Here is a 21,056-nt window from a genome sequence, read left to right as displayed (position 1 = left end):
TGGTTGCCATTTCATATATTAGATGGTCATTGTTATATACACATTCTAATGATAAACACATTTGCATCTTCAATATTTTGCTCTGACGTCTTTGAATATATTCCGTCTTTGTGAATGAAACATTCGTATGACCACGTTACTTGTTGATCATAAAATTCTCCTGATCTTCCTTAATATAGGCCCTACTTATTTTATAGATTGAGATTTTAAACCTAGGAACATTTAAAAAATAGTGTGGAGTATGTATGATATATCTCTTGTGGCATGCATATATGGTATGTATGGTAAAGAAATAAAGCACGAAGTTTACGTTGCGACTCCAAGATTTGATCGACAAAGGAATTTGCAATATCCCAAAATATCTCAAGAATAAGTATATTAAAGGCACAACATAGATAATTATACCTACCTTACTTATTTAGACATATTTGCAAAATATATAGTAATTTCTGAAAACTATGATTTTATGTGTAGAACCATGGTACCACGAATCTCAATGAGAAACCACGGTAAGATTTAGAGCGATAATATTCATTTCCAAGGGCGATATTGGAGAAAAATAAAGATAAATAGTATGCAATTGTATAAAGATATAGCTTATAGTTGAGTTGATTTTAGTTTAGCGTCCCTTTAATCAGCGAGGCTATATGAGACGTGGTCCTACTGATTAACCCAAAAAAATTTCTAGAGAGGGGCATCTCCATGGTTGCTGTATCACGTCTGGTATATCTGGTATTTAATATTACGTATACATTTTTGTGAGCCAGAGGGGCGACCCCTGCCTTCCCATCGGGCGCCTATGGAAAAAAGGTGTTCACCATTTGAGTATATCAAAGAAATCTAAAAACACGGTGTATTTAAAGAAATTATTACACAAGTTACAAATCTCTCGCAGGACTTAACAGTTCGTCTAGTTATAAGGTATTATTTCAGATTGCTACACGACAAGCTTTTATGTATAAGTTTAAACATGGGAGGAAGGTAAATTAAGCAATTAGTTTACGTTTTAGTAGCTTACAATAGGGGGAAAGGTAAGAGTTTGTTTACCTTTTGGATTGTTCAGAGTGAACTGCATTGTAATTGGTGGGATTAGTTGAGAATAGCCAATCAGATGTAAGGGATCTCAAAAGCTGTCTTTTATCATTGACATTTTTTTTTCATTTTATTCATAGAGTCTTAGGAAGTCTAAAAAGTAGATAGTTAGCGAAACTGTTACACGTTTAAGTTTTTCAAAATAAAATATATTACTATGCTTAGTGGGTAATTAGATTTGAATCAAAATAAGTACAGAAAACAGAGCTTTTCAAGAAGGGGGATATTACAACTGGATTTTCAATAATTACATAAGAATATACTTTTCATGGAAATATCCCTGTTGTCTCGTTAAGTTATTTGATATGTTTTATGTCAAATCTAACTCAAAATTAAAATAAGTTTTATTTGCACTCACAGTAGAGAAAAAATATATTTGACGAACAGTATCACTGGAACGTACGTATTTTATACCAAGGTTCTTCGGGCGCTAATAACGCCAGAGGCAAACATACTTTACGAGAGGGAATCATATCATCTTCCATCATCTCAATATAAATGAATCGGTCGCTTATAGGACAGAAAACAATTCCTGTCGCTAATAGGACTGTCGTTTCTGGGACTAATTCTCGATCAGAGCCTTAGCTAGGGGGGAGCAGGGCGGTTGCCCCGGGCGCTGAAAGCAAGGGGGCGCCGAACGAATAAGAAGAAAGAAAAGGTGTCGAAAAAGAGTAAACGATGCGGCGCCCCGTAAAAGAATTGGCACCCTATTAAATCAATATTGTTATCGGTTTGCAAAGAAATACATTTGTTAAAAGTTTTTTTGCTCCCTCCGTTCGCAACACAAAATTTTCAATAAGGGTCACAGCAAGTTTTTACTTATTGCATCAAGAAAGTTATTATATATGATTTGTTAATGACGATGTGATATACAAGGAGTCGAGTAATGACTTATAGTGTACGCAGGAGCGTTTTCAAAATCAGAAACGGCAAAGTCTGAAATACGTGTTCAGCATTGTGGTGATGAATTTGCTTAGTTAATACGCTTTTCTACCCAATCGGATTAATCACGATGGTAAGAATGAAGGTATGAAAATGAGAGGAGTGAAAGGATGTACGCAAGCTGCTGTTTGCGCGGGAATACTAAAAATGAAAATAAACAACGGGAATAATAACATATTCGAAATCGTAAAGTGTGAACTAAAAGGACCAGAACTTAACCCAACGAATTTCGTCTTTTTCAAAGACTAATCACAATCAGTGATTTTTTTTTATTCCGTTGACATATAAAATCTTCCAGTTTGAAAGAATTTATTAGGATCATTTCTCCATCAATTAGTTGTACTACTAGGATATGTTTTCTGTGCATACCTATCAGTTGTGCTCTGTTTTATCTGTCTACATACACTGTAAAAATCGTTGTGTTATTTCAACGACATGCTTATGTGTTAAGACGATTGTGTTAAAATCTAACACAAACAGATGGTTAAACAACTCACCATTTGGAGTTGTATGTCAAATGCCGGTAGTTGAAATGACACACAGTCTGTGTGGTTAAATTAACACAAGTATAGAATCTTCGGTATTGTTTTCTGCGTGATTGCCAAATATGTTGGGCATCTAATTATAAAGGCTTATGAACTGAAGCTACAGACAAGCACAGTAAAAAGAAATACATAAACAAAACCACGTATTCGCAAAATTTCAACATGCAAACCGCGTGATGTGTTCTCAATTGTTTTACATAATGTTTCTGAAGAAATATGTCAACAGCAGAAACAACACGCACTATTGCTCACCAGTCAACACCGGTGACTGTTTCAAAAATGGCGAAATACAAGCAGAAACACGATTAAAAGGCAAACATATTATAAGGATATAGGTAACAGATTCCTATTATTCTTGAACAATATGTTGGTGAAGGTTGTGTTGGTGAGGACGACAAAAAAATCTTACGAAGATTGTCTAAATGAAGCATTCTTTAGTTTACTATTCTTATTTTAAAATTAGAATCATCAGTAAGCGTAAGCATACACACCACAAGCTTTCCCAACACAGAAATATGGTTACATCAACACCACACACGGAGTTATTTTCAACACCGAAATAGGAATCGTAGTAACACTGAAGTGGAGTCGAACTAACACCAAAAACGGTATGAATCTGGTGGTCTGACCTTAAATTTTAACACAGGGAGTGTTGAATTAACACCAAAATGGTGTTACTTATACGGCTTTGACCTTGAATTATAACACAGATTGTGTGTGGAAATAATAAGAAAATGATGTTGAAATAACACAGGGACTGTATTATCTTGATACTTGATATGGTGTAATATTAACACAAAATAATTAGCACAGTACACACTGGGTAACTTTCTTTATGCTGGTGCAACACCGCCACAAGTAACACTCAACACTTTTCCCTACAGTACCGACATTGACATGGTGTGGAATCAACACCAAAAATACTGACACAGATCCGAATTTAACACCGCTCAACACCGATTGTGTGTTAAAAACGTAACACACCCCGTGTGTTAAACGCCAACACCGCGGGGTCTGTGTTGAACTAACACCGCATAGTGATAGTCACGCTGGAACCACTGTCCTGTGTTAAAATTGAGTTGAATTAACAACCATTTTTACAGATAAAAAATAAACCTTCTGAATTTACGTTATATTGCACAAAATATTTTTTACAGTAAAAGAAGTAACTCTAAGCCTATAGAACTCGGAGGTTCAATGCCGCGTTCATAAAACCTTTCCAATGACATCTGTCCTTACCCAACTGAATCCAGTTTCTACTTTGCATTCCTTTTTTTGCGAAAACCATCTTAATATTGTCCTTCCATCTGCGTCTAGGTCTTCCTAATGGTTGTTTTCCGATTGGATTTCCAGTCAAAATTTTGAAGGCGTTTCTACTTTCTTTCATTCTCGCTACATAACCTGCCCACCTGAATCGCCTGGATTTGATAACCCTAACAATGTTTGGTAAAAGGTGTTCATTATGCACTTCCTCGTTATGAAGTTTCCGCAATTCCTGATTGCCGTTCCTCTTGGGTCCGAATATTCGTCTCAGGATTTAATTCTCAAATACTTTCAGTTTGCGTTCTTCTTTTCAAGTAAGCGACTATGTTTCGCAACCATACACAATAACAGGCATGATTATCGTTTTATATATTTTCAGGTTCAAATTCCTCGACACAATTCGCTACGACAAAAGATTTTGAACTTAATAATAACACGAATTCCCTCGATATTTAATTTCTTCGTGAATATGATTTTGGTCTGTTAATATTGATCCTAGATACTTGAAAGTATCTACTTTATCGAAAATATTATTTGATACTTTGACGCATCCATAATTTGCAGTATTACGATCCTAGTGAACTTCCATGTATTTAGTTTTTTATGCTTTTACTTCTAAACCTATAAGCATTTACTAATGTCTCCGCATTTCTTTGTATTGTTCTCCTATCATCTCCTGTCAGATTTACATCATCAGCATACGCCATAATGTGGTAAATACCATTCAGCTCTAAGCCCTGGTTGCTATCTTTGATTTTCGTTGTAGCGTACTCCAGAATAATGCTGAATAATAATGTCGACAACGCATCTCCTTGTTTCAGGCCATTCTCGACGAGGAAGCTCGTGAACAAGAATTTTCCTACTCGGACTTTATTTTAGGGATTCGTTTAAACATATCTTAATTAATCTAACTAGCTTTTTCAGTATTCCAAATTTTGCAAGAATGATGTATAATGTTTATCTCCTTATTGAATCTTAAGCCTTTCTAAAATCAATAAATAATTGATGTACCGGGGTATTGTATTTCCATTTCTTTTCGAGTATTTGTCGATTGGTAAATATCTAGTCCATAGTCGATTGATTTCGTCTAAATCCACGCTGATAATCTCCAATAATTTCATCCGCGTATGGGATCAATCTTGCTAATAAAATGTTTGAGAGGATTTTATAGAATGTTGACAGAAGAGAAATGCCTCCATAATTATTACAATTTGTTTTGTCTTCTTTCTTGTGAATTGAAACAATGATTTATTCTTTCCATTTTCGCTGTAGTTCCTCCTTGTTCCAGATAATGAGAACGAGTTTATATACCTTGTTCTACAATTTTCCCCTCTAGCTAAAAATAACAGCCGGAATTTTGTCTACACCCGTAAATTTGTGTTTCTTTAATTTCTTTATAGCAATTTCTACTTTTGTTTAGCTAGGCTCTGAAATTTATGTTTCTGCTGTGCATATTTCACTTTCCCCAAGAACATTAGTTTTCGAGTGCGTATTAAGCAAGTCGTGAAAGAAATCTTTCCATCTATTCAAGATGCTATTTGCATTACTACGAATTGTTCCGTCGTCTCGCGCGAGGTTGATACCCTTTCATAATTCGTTGATGCCCTTAAACATGTCTCGATTTTTTCATTTATTATTATCTTCAAGTTCATTAATTTAAGCTTTCAAAAAATAGCGTTTTTCTCTTCTAAACATTTTGGAAGTTTCTCGTCTGGCATCAACGAAATTTAGTGTAGTTATATCTTTGGATTTTGTAACCAACGGACTTTCGCCTATTTTCCCTTCTCCGTTAGTTTGGTGCATTCCTGATCGAACCATGATTTGTTCCTACGTATTTCCGCGTGCCTCAATTTTTCTCTTGCTGAAATTTTAATGCCATCCCTAATTTGAATCCAAGTATCCTCAACAATAGTGCTCTCAAAGCCTTCTAAAAACGAGAATATATTACACTTTAATCTGGTATTCCCCTCTCGCCTGGTTCTCCTCTAATTTCTTTAAACTAAACCTCTCCATTTTCAGATGATGAATATTCTCTTTATTTAAGATAATCTCTATCTCTTGTTATTTATGCTACCAGATAGTGTGATCAGTGTCAGCCGGATTATCTGAACGAACGTACATAAATTATGTTAAACTTTCTTCTTCTATCTACTAAAACAAGACAATTTGATTTTATATTCTTCCACCTGGCGAGGTCATGTCCCATGTGTATTTATGAATGTCGTGATGTGGGAGTTTGTACTCTTCACAATATGAGTTTTGAATGCTCCGAAGTTCACGAAACTAACGCCATTGTCATTGCTTTCCTTATGCAGATTTTCTTTCCCTATAACCAGTTTGAAAATATCCTGTTGCCCTACCTTCCATTGTAATCCTCTAATAGAATTTTCATATGATATTACGGGACTTGTTCGAATACCCGTGATACTTCTTAAAAAGTGTCTTTTATATCTTCATCCTTCTCTTCTGTTGGAGCATGTACATTTAAAACAATATGACACCAACGACCCTTAAGAGTAATGAAAGAAAGTCTATCATTAACTAATTCAACCCGTTTAATTGCTGATATTAAAAGAATCGAAATTAAAATGCTATTTGTGTGGTTACATACAGAATAAAGTTACAAAAGTTTACATTTATTACTGGAAATCAATGTTGTCACCCATCTGGAACATTTTAAAAGCACATAGTTTCTAATGTATTAAAATTTAATTTCTTTTCGATAGTATGAAACGTTACAAATAGATACACTGTAAATTTCCATAACTGATCTCCATGTGGATCCGTATATCAAGCAAAGGTAGTTTTGTGAAGTTTCACAAAAAGTCCAAAATACGTCTCTTGAAAACAGCTCTTATTTGTAAAAGAATACATAATGATCGCTTTTGGCTGTTGCAATGGTCTCTCCAGGCAGCTTGATAAAAAATCAACATAGCATAACAACAAAAGCTGCTTATTTTATATGCAAAAAAGAAAAAAAAACTTGGTGTGGTGAGTATAGGGAGCGTCGAATTCTATTTCGCCCCGGGCGCCGAAATCTCTAGCTACAGCTCTGGTACCGATATCAACTGCAGAATATGAACGTGAGTTCAGTGCAATGAATAAAATATTGAATGATATGAGGAATCGCATATAGAGATTGAAACACTTATCAATATCCTTTTTGCATCCACAAATGTTCCACTTTTGCCTTTCTTTAATGCCGACAAATGTGCGACAATGTGGATAAAATCGAGCTGTCACAGTGGTACAGACAATTATATCGGAAAAGCAGGAAATGTCGAAGAATTTTCACATGCATCTCGTCGTTTCAACAAAAATGTAAGTAATGGTTTTCTTTAATTTGTTGTATGTACATGTATTTTTGTATTACTACCTGTTTACTACATTTTCTCTTACTGTTTTGTTACTTTTGATAATTGATTATTTTGTTTGGGTAAATCCAGACTTTGTACATGAAATCAGAGGAGGCTCCAGGAAAGATACTTTTGGCCATCTCAGAATTTTGGACCCCTACTGCTCGTAATGTATATACAAATGCACTACACATTGTAATGCACCCATCCTTCCTCTGGTAAATTAACAAAATCGAACCCTGCTACCACGTGAAGTTATTTATTTCTTATTTTATTTTATTTTTACATGTGAATAAAAGACTTTAGAACTATAGGCTCCTTTCTCACAGTCGTTTTACTCTGATTAACATTCTACTAAATGCTTGAGTAATGTGTAAACTTCTGTATTCAAGAACACCTTCTAGGGTCTATCCACGGCTTAGAGCCGAAATGGACCAGCCATGATTGCTCCGAAGGCTTGTCTAAACACGTTCGGAGAAAGCTAGGTAAGGGAGAATATTAAGTAACCATAAGCTAGAAATTAATGTTTCAATGGAAATCAGCAAAGGAATAGTCTTAAATGATAAAATACAAATATATACAGAATAATAATAACTTGTACTTTATACTAAAAGTTTGAACTAAAGTGCAATCAACATACTTGCATGTCATTTAATTGTAATATTACATCCTCCTAGAAAAACTATGAGCTATATTTCACTGATATAACATAATAAAACATTCTCAAATGACACCGTCTCACGGTAGAAAATGCAAAGCTTTAACGGGTGAAATTTGGGTAAAGTTTTCTGAAACTGGAGCTGTTGTTGGTGCCACTTCTACTTTCCTTGAATAAATTAGGATATTTTAAAAATCAGTTCGAATATGATGTATATTTGACCCTACTTCAATTAAAGTTTTTGAGTATTGAATAAGCAGCTATTATTATCCTGGACTTACTTGCATTTTATCATTTAAGACTATTGCTTTGCTTGATTTCCTTTGAAATATTAATTTTTAGCACCATGCTTGTTCAAAATACTTTCTTACCTAGTTTTCTTCTAGTGTATTTGGGCAATTCTCCGGAAAAGTCTTGACTGGCTTTTTCGATATACATTGTGGATAAGCGTTTCTAAACCTAGAAATTATAATCACGCATAAGTCAAACTGTTAGTACGACGTTATTAACACAAAATAACGTCTTGAATATGGACCATAGTGTCTTATACAGGGTATCATTCATTATGTAGCCAAAATCCAGTGGTGAAATCTTCACACCTAAACAATAAAAAATACCCATAATGAACATAGGGCAAAAATCGCATTGTTTCAAAGTTACGAGATGCCGAAATCGAGAAAATTGTAACTTTGAGGCTGCCTAGCTCGAAAACTATGAGAGATATCAAAGTTGATTAAACAAATATTAGAGGAACTAGTACACTATCTATCTAAATAACCAAGTTTCAGATTTGGTACTTATCGGTGCAACGGATTTTATACAGGGAGCTGTGGTATAGATTCCTCTCTTCCACCTTTCTCTCCCAAATCATGTGCACAGATACGTCCCGAATCTGAAACATGGTTATTTAGATAATGTGCTAGTTCCTCTAATATTTCATTTACCACCTTTGCTATCCCTCATAGTTTTCAAGCTAGTAGCCTCAATGTTACAATTCTCTCGATTTCGGCATCTTGTAACTTTGAAACAGCGCGGTTTTCGCCCTATGTTCATATCGACTTTTCTTAATTGTTTAGGTGTGAGAATTTCACCAGTGGATTTTGTCTCCATAATAAATGAATACCCTGTATATACCTTGAATTTCATTTGGTACTACTAATTTTTTTCCCCGTAGGAATTGGCACTTTATGGTTCGTTCACAATACGAGAAACTTTACGATTTTTTGGATTAGTTTATGGTTTAAAGAGAGTCTATGTAAAGAATAGGATTGCGTTCTTGATGGAACTTCTGGAGCTTCCAAGAGGTTCACGTCTTGTAAACACTCTCAGGTAAATCAGTTTGTTTCTCGTATCAAGTTATCGTTACCATTATTTATTTATTTCAACTATTTTTTATTCTAACAAGGTACCATAGTTATAAATAGCTTTCGGAACTAATATAATTTTTCATAAATTCGTTTAGAAAGGATTTACAACACACTTGGAACAATACACTTTTATACGTTTATTTGCAGACAGTTAGAGGTATTTTTAAAGAATAATAAAATTTTAAGTAATAATAACTCACGGTATATATATCTTCATTTAATTTACCTTTACATACAGCACTCCATGTAAAATTTATAAAACATTATTTAGAAATATCCTGTTATATTTTCGTTTACCTAACGAATACTTTGGACCATGTTGATAAAAATAATTCTTATTAGGTCGTATGGTATCTGAAAAATCAAATCTTTCTTAATTAACAGAACCCAAACAATACAGAATGCAAAACATGATACGGATATTTGTACACAAGAGAGAATCACAACCATTTGAATTAAATTTAAAATTATTTCCATCTACCTCAGAGAAAAAACAGAAAATGGCCAAAGTCTGACATATGTTTTGCCATCATTGTATAGATTAACTCTTGATCAGCTATAGAAATGAAATATGACTTACAATGATGAAGTGAAATTAGGTATTTCAACGGATTTACACGTAGAAAATTCCACACCAGATGTGTTAGGCGTCCTTATGCAATTATCTTAAATTTTGATTAATATTATGTATAGGATACCTATAGAACCTGCATGAATTTCTTCAGAGTTGTGTAATCAAGTGGAATCACCAAAGTATTGACAAAATTTTAGAAACTCTATTGTTTTGTGGTACAAGAACTTAACAAAGCATATAAACCGACTTAAAGCAAAATATAATTTAACGAAATACTGTAATAAGTCTTCAGATGGAGACATTCTTGTTACACATCCACAGATACTTCCGATTTATAATATATAAGAAAGCGTGAAGAAAGTGGATAACATCTTAATACTTCATCCAAGATATTTTAAGAATAATTTGATGAGTTATAAGATCTTTGTTAATATATTATATACAATGTGTTTCAAAACAACACCGACAACGTTTGGGAGGTGATTCCTGGCACCAAGATAAGACAAAAAGTATAGACCAACTTGGGTGCACAAATACTTCCTTCCGGGGTTATAGGCTGCCAAAAACATAAAAAAATGAACTTTAAAGGTAAATATCTCCAAAACTATGGGATCTACCGTAGTCGGGTGGTCGGGTCAAGACTTCACTTAGAAACTAATATCTGCCCTATCCAAATATCCATGTTTCATAATCCTGCGGTACTTCCGCAACAATTTTTAGAGAAGGAGTTTCGCTACGGGCAAATAGTTTGAAGTACTTGCCAAATACTTCTATTAAAATTGTTGTGAAAGCACCACAGTATTCTGAAACATGGATATTTTCATAGGGCACATACTAGTTCCTAAGTGAAGTCTTCATTCGACCACAGTAGGTCCCATAGTTTTGTAGCTATGGACCTTTAAAGTTCATTTTTCATGTTTTCGGCAGCCTATAACTCCGAAAGGAAGCATTTGTGCAGCCAGGTTGGTCTATACTTTTTGTTTGATCTTGGTGTCAGGAATCACCTCCCAAACGTTGTCGGTGTTGTTTTGAAACACCCTGTATAATAGGAGTTCATCAAGATGGGTGATATTATTCTCAGATCAACATTGATGCTACATTGGGAAAAACATACATGTTGAAATCAGAGAGCATGATATGGGTGATAAATACCATGATGTCCCTGTATCTAGATTGTTGAAGCGTATGAGGCAGATAAGGCTTACAGATAATCTACAAAGCATTGATAAGACTTCTTGTTCAACAGGAATACATATTCGAAACATTCCTCATTAGAAATACAAAATCAACATTAATTATGAATTTACAATAGGCACTTTGGATAAGAACATAAATGATTGGCGCGTTCACAAAAATTTAATAAGTAAAGATAAGATTTTTTTAAGTAAATGGAAGAAATATAGAACAAAATCTTGCTGCCGGAGCATCGCCACCCAAAATCTCGAAGGACAAAAACTCGCGTGACCAAAAGCTCATCTTTCAAAACCTCGCCAAAACACCATGCATGAGTTCTATTATTATTATTATTATTATTATTATTATTATTATTATTATTATTATTATTATTATTATTATTATTATTATTATTATTATTATTATTATTATTATTAATGTTATAAGTACTTCAGTAACATTAAACCAGAAATGCTTACTTTATATACTAGGAGCTAAAACAATGACCGGTTCAAAATGAATGAATAGGTAAAGTAAACCCAATTAGGGGAAATCTTACGCGTTAAGTCGAACAGTTTTATTTCAAGTTTCGCTTGAGTGAATAGAGCAAGACTCTCCGATATAAGTAGAATTCCACGTTTTTCTTAACTTATTATTATAATATTGATTAAAATGTATTAATAATACATTTTATGTATGTCCTAAACTTTGGGTGTAATAGTCATCCCCTCATTGAATCGCCAAATTACTCTCCTGGTCGAGTTAAATTGTTTGATATAAATGTGAACTGCGAATTGTAACGGGCTTCAAAATTTATGCCGAAGATCTAGTTTCTCCCGGGTAAAGTGGGTTCCTATACACCTATAGCATCCTTAGATTGAGGATCGGGAAGGCCTCTGGATATAGAGGTTACTAGTGTGCGAATATACTGAATAACCAGTCGCGGACAGACGATAAGGAGTGGTCCTCCAGCTTAGGGGTTTTGTGTGAGGCTAACGTTATTTTTTAAAGAACATTGCTCAGGAATATTCACAGAAGCCTCAGCCCAGAACTTTGCACAATCTCAACAAAGTAAAGTGGTAAATCAGATTTGGAACATGGAATATAAGAAGTTTTTATAGAGTAGGTGCGTTAAAATCCGTAACGAGTGAGTTAGAGAAATACAGGATGGACTTAGTAGGAGTTCAGAAAGTTAAATGGGAAGAAAAGGGAGCAGTAAAGTCCGTAAATTTTATGTTCTTTCAGGGGAAAGGAAATAAACTAACTAGGAACGGGGTGTTTCGTTCACAAGCGAATAATATCAGCAATTAAGAGTGTTGAATTTGTTAATGATATAATTTGTTTTATTACTCTTAAGGTTCGGTGCGTGATATTAGTGTTGTGATATACATGCTCCAACAGAAGATAAGGATGACAATATAAAAGATAGTTTTTACGAAGAAGTAGAACGGGTCTTTGACCAACTCCCGCGATACCATCTGAAAATTGTGTTCAGGGATTTCAATGCGAAAGTAGGACGAGAGAATATTTTTAAATCCATTATATGGAATGGAAGTCCACATAAGGAAAGTAATGATAACGGCGTAAGACTCGTGAATTTTGCAACATACAAAATTATTGTGGAGAGTGCAAATTTTCCATATCGCGATGTTCATAAATATACTTGGACCTCATCAAATGGAAAAACACATAATCAAATTGATCTCGTTTCAATAGATAGAAGAAGATAGTCGAGCATAACCGATATTTGGTCGTTGAGACCGGTTCGGAGTAACACTGATCCCTACCTTGTAGCAGCGATAATACGAGAGAGATTATCATTCAATAAAGGAAATATTCAATATCTGAAAACGGAGAGATTTAATTTAAAGAAATTAGGTCAGAGTCAGGTGAGAGGGATTATAAGATTGAAGTGTCAAATAAATTCTCAGTTCTAGAAGGTTCGAAAAGCACTGGTGTTGAGAATACTTAGATTGAAATTAGAGGTAGCAACGAAATCTCACAAAAAAAAAAAAAAAAAAAAAAGCACGCAGAAGTACATAGTAACAAACATGGTTCGACCAGGAGTTCACTAAACTAACAGAGAAGAGAAAACAGGCAAAACTGCAATAGCTACAAAATCCAAACGATATAACTAGACAAAATATCGTAGACACCAGGTGAGAAAATTCCAAAACTTTTAGAACAAACAAAAGTGATTTTCTGAAAGCTAAAATTAATGAACTTCAAGATAATAGTCAACAGAAACACATTCGCGACATGTATAAGAATATTAACAAATTTAAGGCTAAAAAACCTAGCGCGAATATACTTGTATTAAAGAAAGCCGATGGAACAATTCTCACTGATGCAGATAACATCTTGAATAGATGGACAGATTTTTTTGGCTTACTTAACACGCAGTCAAAAATACTGATGTTCGTGGAGAAAGTGAAATGCACACAGCAGAACCGTATATTCCAGAGCGTAACCGAACAAAAGAAGCTGTAAAGAAATTAAGGAAACACAAATCTCCGGGTTTAGACGAAATTACGGCTACGTTAATTTTAGCTGGAAGGAAAAACTGTGGAACAAGATACAAAAACTCATTCTTATCTGGAACAAGGAGGAATTGCCACAAGAGTGGAAGAAATCAATCACTGTTCTAAGTCGCAAGAAATGCGACAAAACTTATTGTGATAATTATCGAGGCATTTCTACAAATCTAATGAATTCAGTTGGTTGTTGACTTTCTACTCATATGTTTCTTTGTTTTCTTTTGGTTCATTTTAGTTCCTTGCATTTGTTGCAGTCTTGAAATGCTATCCAATTTCTTTATGATTTTTCTGAGATACTGATGATGACTGTATCTGGACAAGAAGAAATATGTTGTGCTTATAAAATGCTGCCATGTCAAAGATTACTAACATATATAATATTATATTACATTGATTATCCTAAAATATTTAAAAAATAAAAAAAGTAATTTTATTAGTTTTGTGAAAAGAATCAAAGAACAATGGACATATTTTACACAAAGACCATCCTTGGGTTTCACAATAAAATTACTTTGAAGTACATATATATATATATATATATATATATATATATATTTTTATTCCAGAAGAATTTCAGAAAATGAATGTAAGAAACCAGTGACTAATTGCAAAGGAATTCACATTAACAGAAATATAGAATATTGAAGTATAGTGGAAGAAAGATCTATGTCCAAAACAAAAACTCATATTTCGTAATGCAACTTTGGTATATTAATGCAAGTTTGAATGAAGTTATTATCTGTTGCTGTACAGATTTAGCTGTTTTCGTTTGGGCGGATTCACAATACATGATTCAATGACTCTTTATGACCAATGACCAAAAACAAGATAATGGTGGTCATTTTGTGTGTGTGTTTTATAGGTTGATTTCTTCTAAGGATCGTAAATCACACTGACTCTCTTGTCAGATATTTAAATGTCAGATCTGGTCAAATATTTAAATACAGTCACAGTAAATATTTAAATACAGTAAATACAGACACGCTTAAAGATTTTAATAACAATGAGTAAAGTGCTGCCCCCAACAGAATGCATGAGACCTCCCCAATTTTGGTAACCGGTTTTGATCTTACCTTGACTGAAGCTTTCAGGAAATATATACACCACCCCTACTTTGTGGGTAAAGGTTCAAGTGCATCCCGGATTAGTTCAGTATTAAATACAAGACGGATTATTGTGTAAGGCACGTATTCTATATAAATACATTTTGTTTCTTTCAGTGAAAAAAAAAATCAACTATTATAAAATTTTGATCACTTACCCAATTGTCAAACTTGTATAAAATTTAAAATATCTATTTTTCTACAATTATGCAGTGCTAGTAATTGATGTATAAATAGTACTAAGTTCTAGAATTATCAATGAAGAAAGAATTTATATAAACAAAATATGAATATTGTTTTCTTTTTTTAGTTCTGGACAAGCCAGGAGAGTTTCTTTTGCTGTTGCTATGCTGCACGAACCTCGGTTAATGGTTTTAGATGAACCAACGGTTGGAGTTGATCCTTTACTTCGAGAAAAGTAAATATATTTTTATTCAATTATGATAATGCGAATAGGAATAAATAAAAGTTAACTGAGTATTAGTATGTAGCATATATGTATAGCTATAGCTATATAGCATATACGTATATGGCAGGGATATGCCAAACTTTTCACAAGTGGAGATAGGGGCATATCAAACAGATAATATTTATGATGAGCAAATAACATCTTGTATGTAACCAGAAGGAGACTCGCACGATGAAAATCAGTTGAAGATATGTGGAACTGGCCGGACTGGACACTTAATGTTTTATCCGTACCTCTCATTGGTACAGACTGGAAACTTCCTCTCCATGGTAAAACTTACACGTTTCACTGATGATCAAATGGAGGACAGGGAGGCTACAGAAATATACCTGGCCAGTAAAGTGAGTTAAGCAATATATATATATATATATTTTTAAATTACTAATCATGACAGGACACAACAAGCCAATGCCTTCATTCTACGGAAGTCCAACTCCATTTGAGCAAGGGTGCTAAGGGTCCTCAAGTTGTGAACTAGGTTGCCGTTTAAAACTGATCATGAATATGAATTACAATATCTCCTGCATCGAAAGTAATATTCTAGGTGTTAGAAGAAGCTTTACAGAGGCTCAACTGGTATATCATGGGATTAAGCAAATTAAAAAGAAAATCGAATTGAATTAAAAAGCAGACACCATCTATTACAGAGGATCGGAATGTGGTAAGACAGGCGATTTTGGATTTCTTATAAACGTAAAATTGAAAATCAATGTTCTGGAAGGTAGTACCTCTAACCGAATACCAAAGCTTGTTGTCACTTTTCTAGAGATACACATTAAAGAAGGAAGCAGTTCATAACACTGAAAAAAATAATGGTATGACCACTCAAAACCCTGGAGAGATGCTTAAGGTGATTTATCTACTGTGCAGAAAGCTAAATTCAAGTAATGAACCAGAAAGAAAAGAAAGTGAATGTAAAGACGGAACAGAGATAATCCTGCACTACAAGAAGAAATTGCAAACGCTATATATAAGTGACATAAAAAGAATAAAGCCACCAGGAGCTTTAGAGTTATATTACTGAAGGAAGCTAGTGAAGAAGTGGGAAAAGTCATAGCGCAGCTTTATATTAAATGTCTACAAAGCCATCAAATTCCCGAGAGGTGGGGAAGTGCCATTATCATAGTGCTTCATAAGAAAGGCCACAAAGAAAATCTACGCAATTATAGACCTACTAATCTACTCCATGTAGTTATAAATTACTAAAATATCGACGTTCAGATTAGAAAAACATATGCCTTAGCCAATCAAGAGAACAGGCTGGATTTAGAAGTGGCTACAAGACAATAGATCGTATTCAAGTAGTGAGGAATCTGTTAGAAAGGTCAAACGAGTATGAATTACCGTTATGTGTTACGTTCACTGACCATGAGAGCTTTCAATTCAGTGAAGTCTTCTACGGTTATTAACACTCTTAAATTAAGTGATATCGAAGACTCATTAAAAGTTATAGATAATATCTGTAAGCAATTCAGTGCAAACATCCAACTTTTTTGCTGTACAAAGTCTGTGAGAATAGAGAAGGAACCACAACTAGATAATTCCATTTTCCCCCAAGCTTTTTACAAACGTACTTGAGTATGTGATTCGATTTTTTAACTGGGAGACTAAATGAATAAACATAAATGGGACACTTCTGACCCATCTTCGTTTCGCTGATGATATTGCTCTATTCACAGAAAGTATTGCAGGCCTGCAGTATAAGATGGAAGCACTTATTTTGAAAAGAAAGGAAGTCAGATTGAAAATGAATATGAGAAAGATTAAGGTTATGCTCAAGAACTTTGCAAAGAAGTCAAGGATTGAAGATGAAACAGAGTTAGTAAAAGGGAATACCTACGTCTATCCGCCACATAATACATTCATGGATGACAACTTAATAGAAGTAAGTTAAGCTGGATTACATTTAGAAGAAATAGCTTCATATTCAAAAGACAATTGCTAATGTGTCTAAGGCGTAAAATTTTGAAGAAATGTGTTCTGCCACATGGATTAAAGACATTTGCTCTAACAAAATCAGACCACCGTCTGTAGACTACAAAAAGCCAAAGAGAGTTGTATGTTGTAATCACTTCGAAACGATTAGCATGGATCACAAAAATGACAGGAGTGATGTATATTAGCATGAAGGCGCTGAAGTGGCAATGAACTGGACATATTGCAAAATAGAAAGGGGGACTTATGAACAAAATCAATTCTTGACTGGATACCAAGAATCAAGAAATGACCTATGAATGTCTTCATACAAGGTGACATATTGAAATCAAGAACCACTGTGAAATAATCTATGAGTTGTCTAAGATAGATATTCGTGAAGTATAGTTAGAGAGAACCTCATCCAGCAGTGAATTAACAATGATTGAATCTCTCTCTTTCTCTCTGTGTATATATATATATATATATATATATATAATTTTTTCCTTAGGCATCCCATTTCATAAAACTCTCTTTTACTGTGAGTCTATGGTAAATCGAGAATATTTCTACAAAATTTCAAAGTTCTACACTTTTTTTTAAAATCTGGTGAATGGCTAGAAACATTCAGATCCTTCTTTCCCCACCCACGGATCTGATTTAGTAAACCTCAATCTCATCATCAGCCAGGATACATACAGAAAGTTTATGCAAAATTTCATGTTTCAATCGGAAGAAAACTATCAGAGTTGGGAATAAAAAATTAAGCTCCTTTCCCAATTTTAGAATCGCGTTTCGCAAAATCCTGTCTTACCTACAATCTAGGACGCAAGAAGATTTACACAAAATTTCAATTTTTAACGCCTACGGCCTTGGAGGCCTAATGAACACAATACGATCCTTAAATCATTTTTTGGATCGTATTATTTTATCGAAATCATGTATGATTGCTACCATGAATTGAATCATTCGCAATTGTTAGAATCCTATTCATACTACAAAAACGTGCCCGTCTGAGCGTAATGAAAATTCTCAATAGTTCACAGTCATGATAATAGGTGTCGTTATTTGTACTACTTACCTTTCTGGTGCCAATAAATGCAGCTAGGGTGCAGGAGTGCAAATCTAAAATTATTGTAAATATTTTATTGTAACTTAAAAACTGTATTTCATCAATTTAAGTTCAAAATAGAATAAGGGCGTAACCATATTTTCAATTGAGCATGGAAATTTGTTTACTTCTACAGTAATATATCGTGGTCATTTAATTGAAATTTAAAACCTCCGCCACCGTCCACATGAGTACTAATTATCGCATATCGTATGCGGGGAAAGGGACAGCTGAAAACGTTAAAAACGGTCTTAAGTGGTTCCTTTTTCTCGAAGGACCTTGACAAATACAAGAATTCATTGTTCTTTATGAGATATTTCAGTTTAACGACCCACGATTATATCATGCAGACTAAAGGAGATGGTTTCCTTCCTTATGTTTCTTCTGATCAGAACGAATTTTCACTGTATAGGAGAGAGAGAATATTCAACAAAAATATTTTTTCTTTATTGAAGACGTCGATGCAAGAAGGGGACATTTCCAATTTTACATTTGGTTCAGGATTGAAAAAGAAAAATAATATTAGAAATCTATTTACTCTAATTTAGCCTCCAAATTTTTTTGCAAAGAAATTTTGTCCCCATAATATCACATTTCTTTACAAAATGTTTGGAGGCTGAATGAAAATAAATTGCATTTTAACAGTTTTGTTTTTTCAATTGTGAATCAAGTCTGAAATTGGAACTATCCCCTTCTTGCACCGAGGTCTTCAATTCTTCTTTGAATGCTAATGATTTACCTTAAAATATTTTATAATTTTTGTACCACTTTCTATTAAAACAATTTCTAAAAGCTGCGGCTATTAAAGCGTTTCCATAATTATTTTTAGGATTTGGGAACATCTAGTTTCTTTATCGGAACGCAACGTCACAATGGTGTTAACTACACATTACGCAGAAGAAACTAGGCAGGCACATATGGTAAATATTAATTTTTATTTTGGTTAAATAATAATTAATTTAATTTCTTTTACAATTTCTATTTTTTTTTTTTTGTATCATGGAAAGCTACAGCTGTATCCAAATTTAGAATCTTATTTTTCTAACATGTTTTGTACTTTTTGTTCTTCTTTGATTTATCTTCTCAAAAATCAAAGACACTATCTATAGTACGAGTTCAACCGAACTAATCCGATCTGGATCAAACTTGACAGGTAGTATATATGCTATATAAGCTTTTAAAGTATTATGGTGTTGTTTCATTTCCGAATTATAGACATCAAAATTGAGATTTAGACTAGTCACATTTTTGCCAAAACAATTTTCATGAAGATTTGCTTTTAAAATCAATGAAGCGTGACTTTTTTCAGCAACTGGAAAACTTACGCTTGTTACTGATACATGTTCATGTTTGTAATACCATCTCAGACAACTCCAATAGATGTAATATGTTTACAGTAGATATTTATCAAGGTTCGGTGAAGTAATTCTAGTCAAAATATACATGGATTTTTTAAAATATACCATTTATTTTGAAATTACATATAAATATATAACATGTATATTATGTAATATTCCAAATAGGTGTAACATTACATGTCTATAGTCACATATACATAATAAGCATATGGCACATCCCGATATCATTAATATATCCATTTTAGAGTACCTTGTTTGGAAAGCTAGTTGCATTAATGTAATACCTCAGATTGTATCCCCCAAATTGCCGTCATGTCATGCATAATAACTTACTCTGGTCCTCTGGTCACACACATTTTGTATCATACATGCAGTACACTAGTTAGTATCTGTACACACACACACACACACTTTACAAAAATATAATTATCAAATAATATACATTATTGTGATAAGCTTTGCAACAGCACTTTCAAACTTTCGCCGATATGATTACAGAAAAAAATATCTCCATTTCCTTACCAGAGGGTAGCGTTCCCAAAACTGATGCAACGTTCCCTCTTTGTACTGTCATACTGATGCGTTGTAGTAAAAAAGAGGTTCCTCTAGCGTCTCCTGACGATAAATAAATGCGGTGACCGACTTCTTTTATAACATTAAGGCCTTCGGGACCCCATGAACCACCTGATTCGATAGCTATAGCGACAAAATGATAGTTGACGAGTAAATTGCTGTACTTCTTGCGTTTTTCTGTTTCACGGCGAGCAGCCAGGTTGCCAGCTTGTACTGAGGAAGAATGTAGATTTGAAGGGGCGAAGGTGTCGGAACAAGTAAAATTCCATAGCAGTGCTTTTCCTTTCTTCCACGGTATTAGGGTCATACCATCTAGCCTTTTGCCGTCTGCACGACTGCATTCCAACAGTTCGCATATAGAAGGAACGCCTGCTGAAATTAGTGCCCCCATGATAATGTCTTTGACGGTGGAGTGCCGAGAATCTGCCCGCACTATTGGCACAGGAGAGTCCATGAAGGCCCTTCTTGTTTACAACAATTCTACAGGCAGGACATCTGTGTTGCTCGCAAACATCTGTTCCCAAACGCAGTGCACTGGCAATTCAAAAACTGTCATTGGGAAGATGTAATCCTAAAGAAGGTGACGGGATAGCATGGAGCCAAGCGCCTGCTTCTAGAGATTATGTAGCTAGGAGTCTGGTTTTATCTTCTGGGTTATCGGATGACTGAAGTAGAGCTGAAAAGTGATTATTTATAAAAGGATCGTCCCAAGTGGATTGTAGTCCTCTCTTATCAAGATCAGGGGGATCTGATCCCACTATAGATGACCACTTAGCAATGCTATCATTGACATCCGAATCCGATACTAGGCTAAGATCTTGTTGGAGAATGGTCTCGATCAATGGCTTAGCACAGTAGAATGAAGACAGAAAGGATGAAATAGCCAGGTCCACGGCGCGGCAAATGCCGAGACCTCCGTGGTTAACAGAGAGGGACGCCTGTAACCAAGAGTTATTGTTGAGGGAACAATTCAGGATAGATTTTAGACCGGTTTTCAAGGTGTTGTCATAGCATTCCAGAA

The 21,056-nt window shown here is 34.3% G+C and overlaps 1 protein-coding gene across 3 annotated transcripts in view; it reads left to right on the top strand.

Annotated features, from left to right (window-relative positions):
• Positions 1 to 21,056, top strand: part of LOC145665805 (ABC transporter G family member 20-like) — a 116,707-nt gene that overhangs the window by 19,382 nt on the left and 76,269 nt on the right. For 2 of the 3 annotated variants that reach the window (XM_081732919.1, XM_081732917.1), the window contains exons 4-6: positions 9,031 to 9,185; positions 14,921 to 15,028; positions 18,934 to 19,024. In XM_081732919.1, coding sequence (XP_081589045.1) covers positions 9,031 to 9,185; positions 14,921 to 15,028; positions 18,934 to 19,024 — 354 coding nt within the window. The remainder of the gene's footprint in view (positions 1 to 9,030; positions 9,186 to 14,920; positions 15,029 to 18,933; positions 19,025 to 21,056) is intronic. The other variant, XM_081732918.1, reaches the window with a different exon arrangement.

This window comes from Thermobia domestica, chromosome 12, assembly GCF_964235325.1.
Source record: "Thermobia domestica chromosome 12, izTheDome1.hap1.1, whole genome shotgun sequence".
In the NCBI taxonomy this organism is placed as follows: domain Eukaryota; kingdom Metazoa; phylum Arthropoda; class Insecta; order Zygentoma; family Lepismatidae; genus Thermobia; species Thermobia domestica.
The sequence above is the reverse complement of the archived record's forward strand: the minus strand, read 5'-3'. Positions and strand labels throughout refer to the sequence as shown.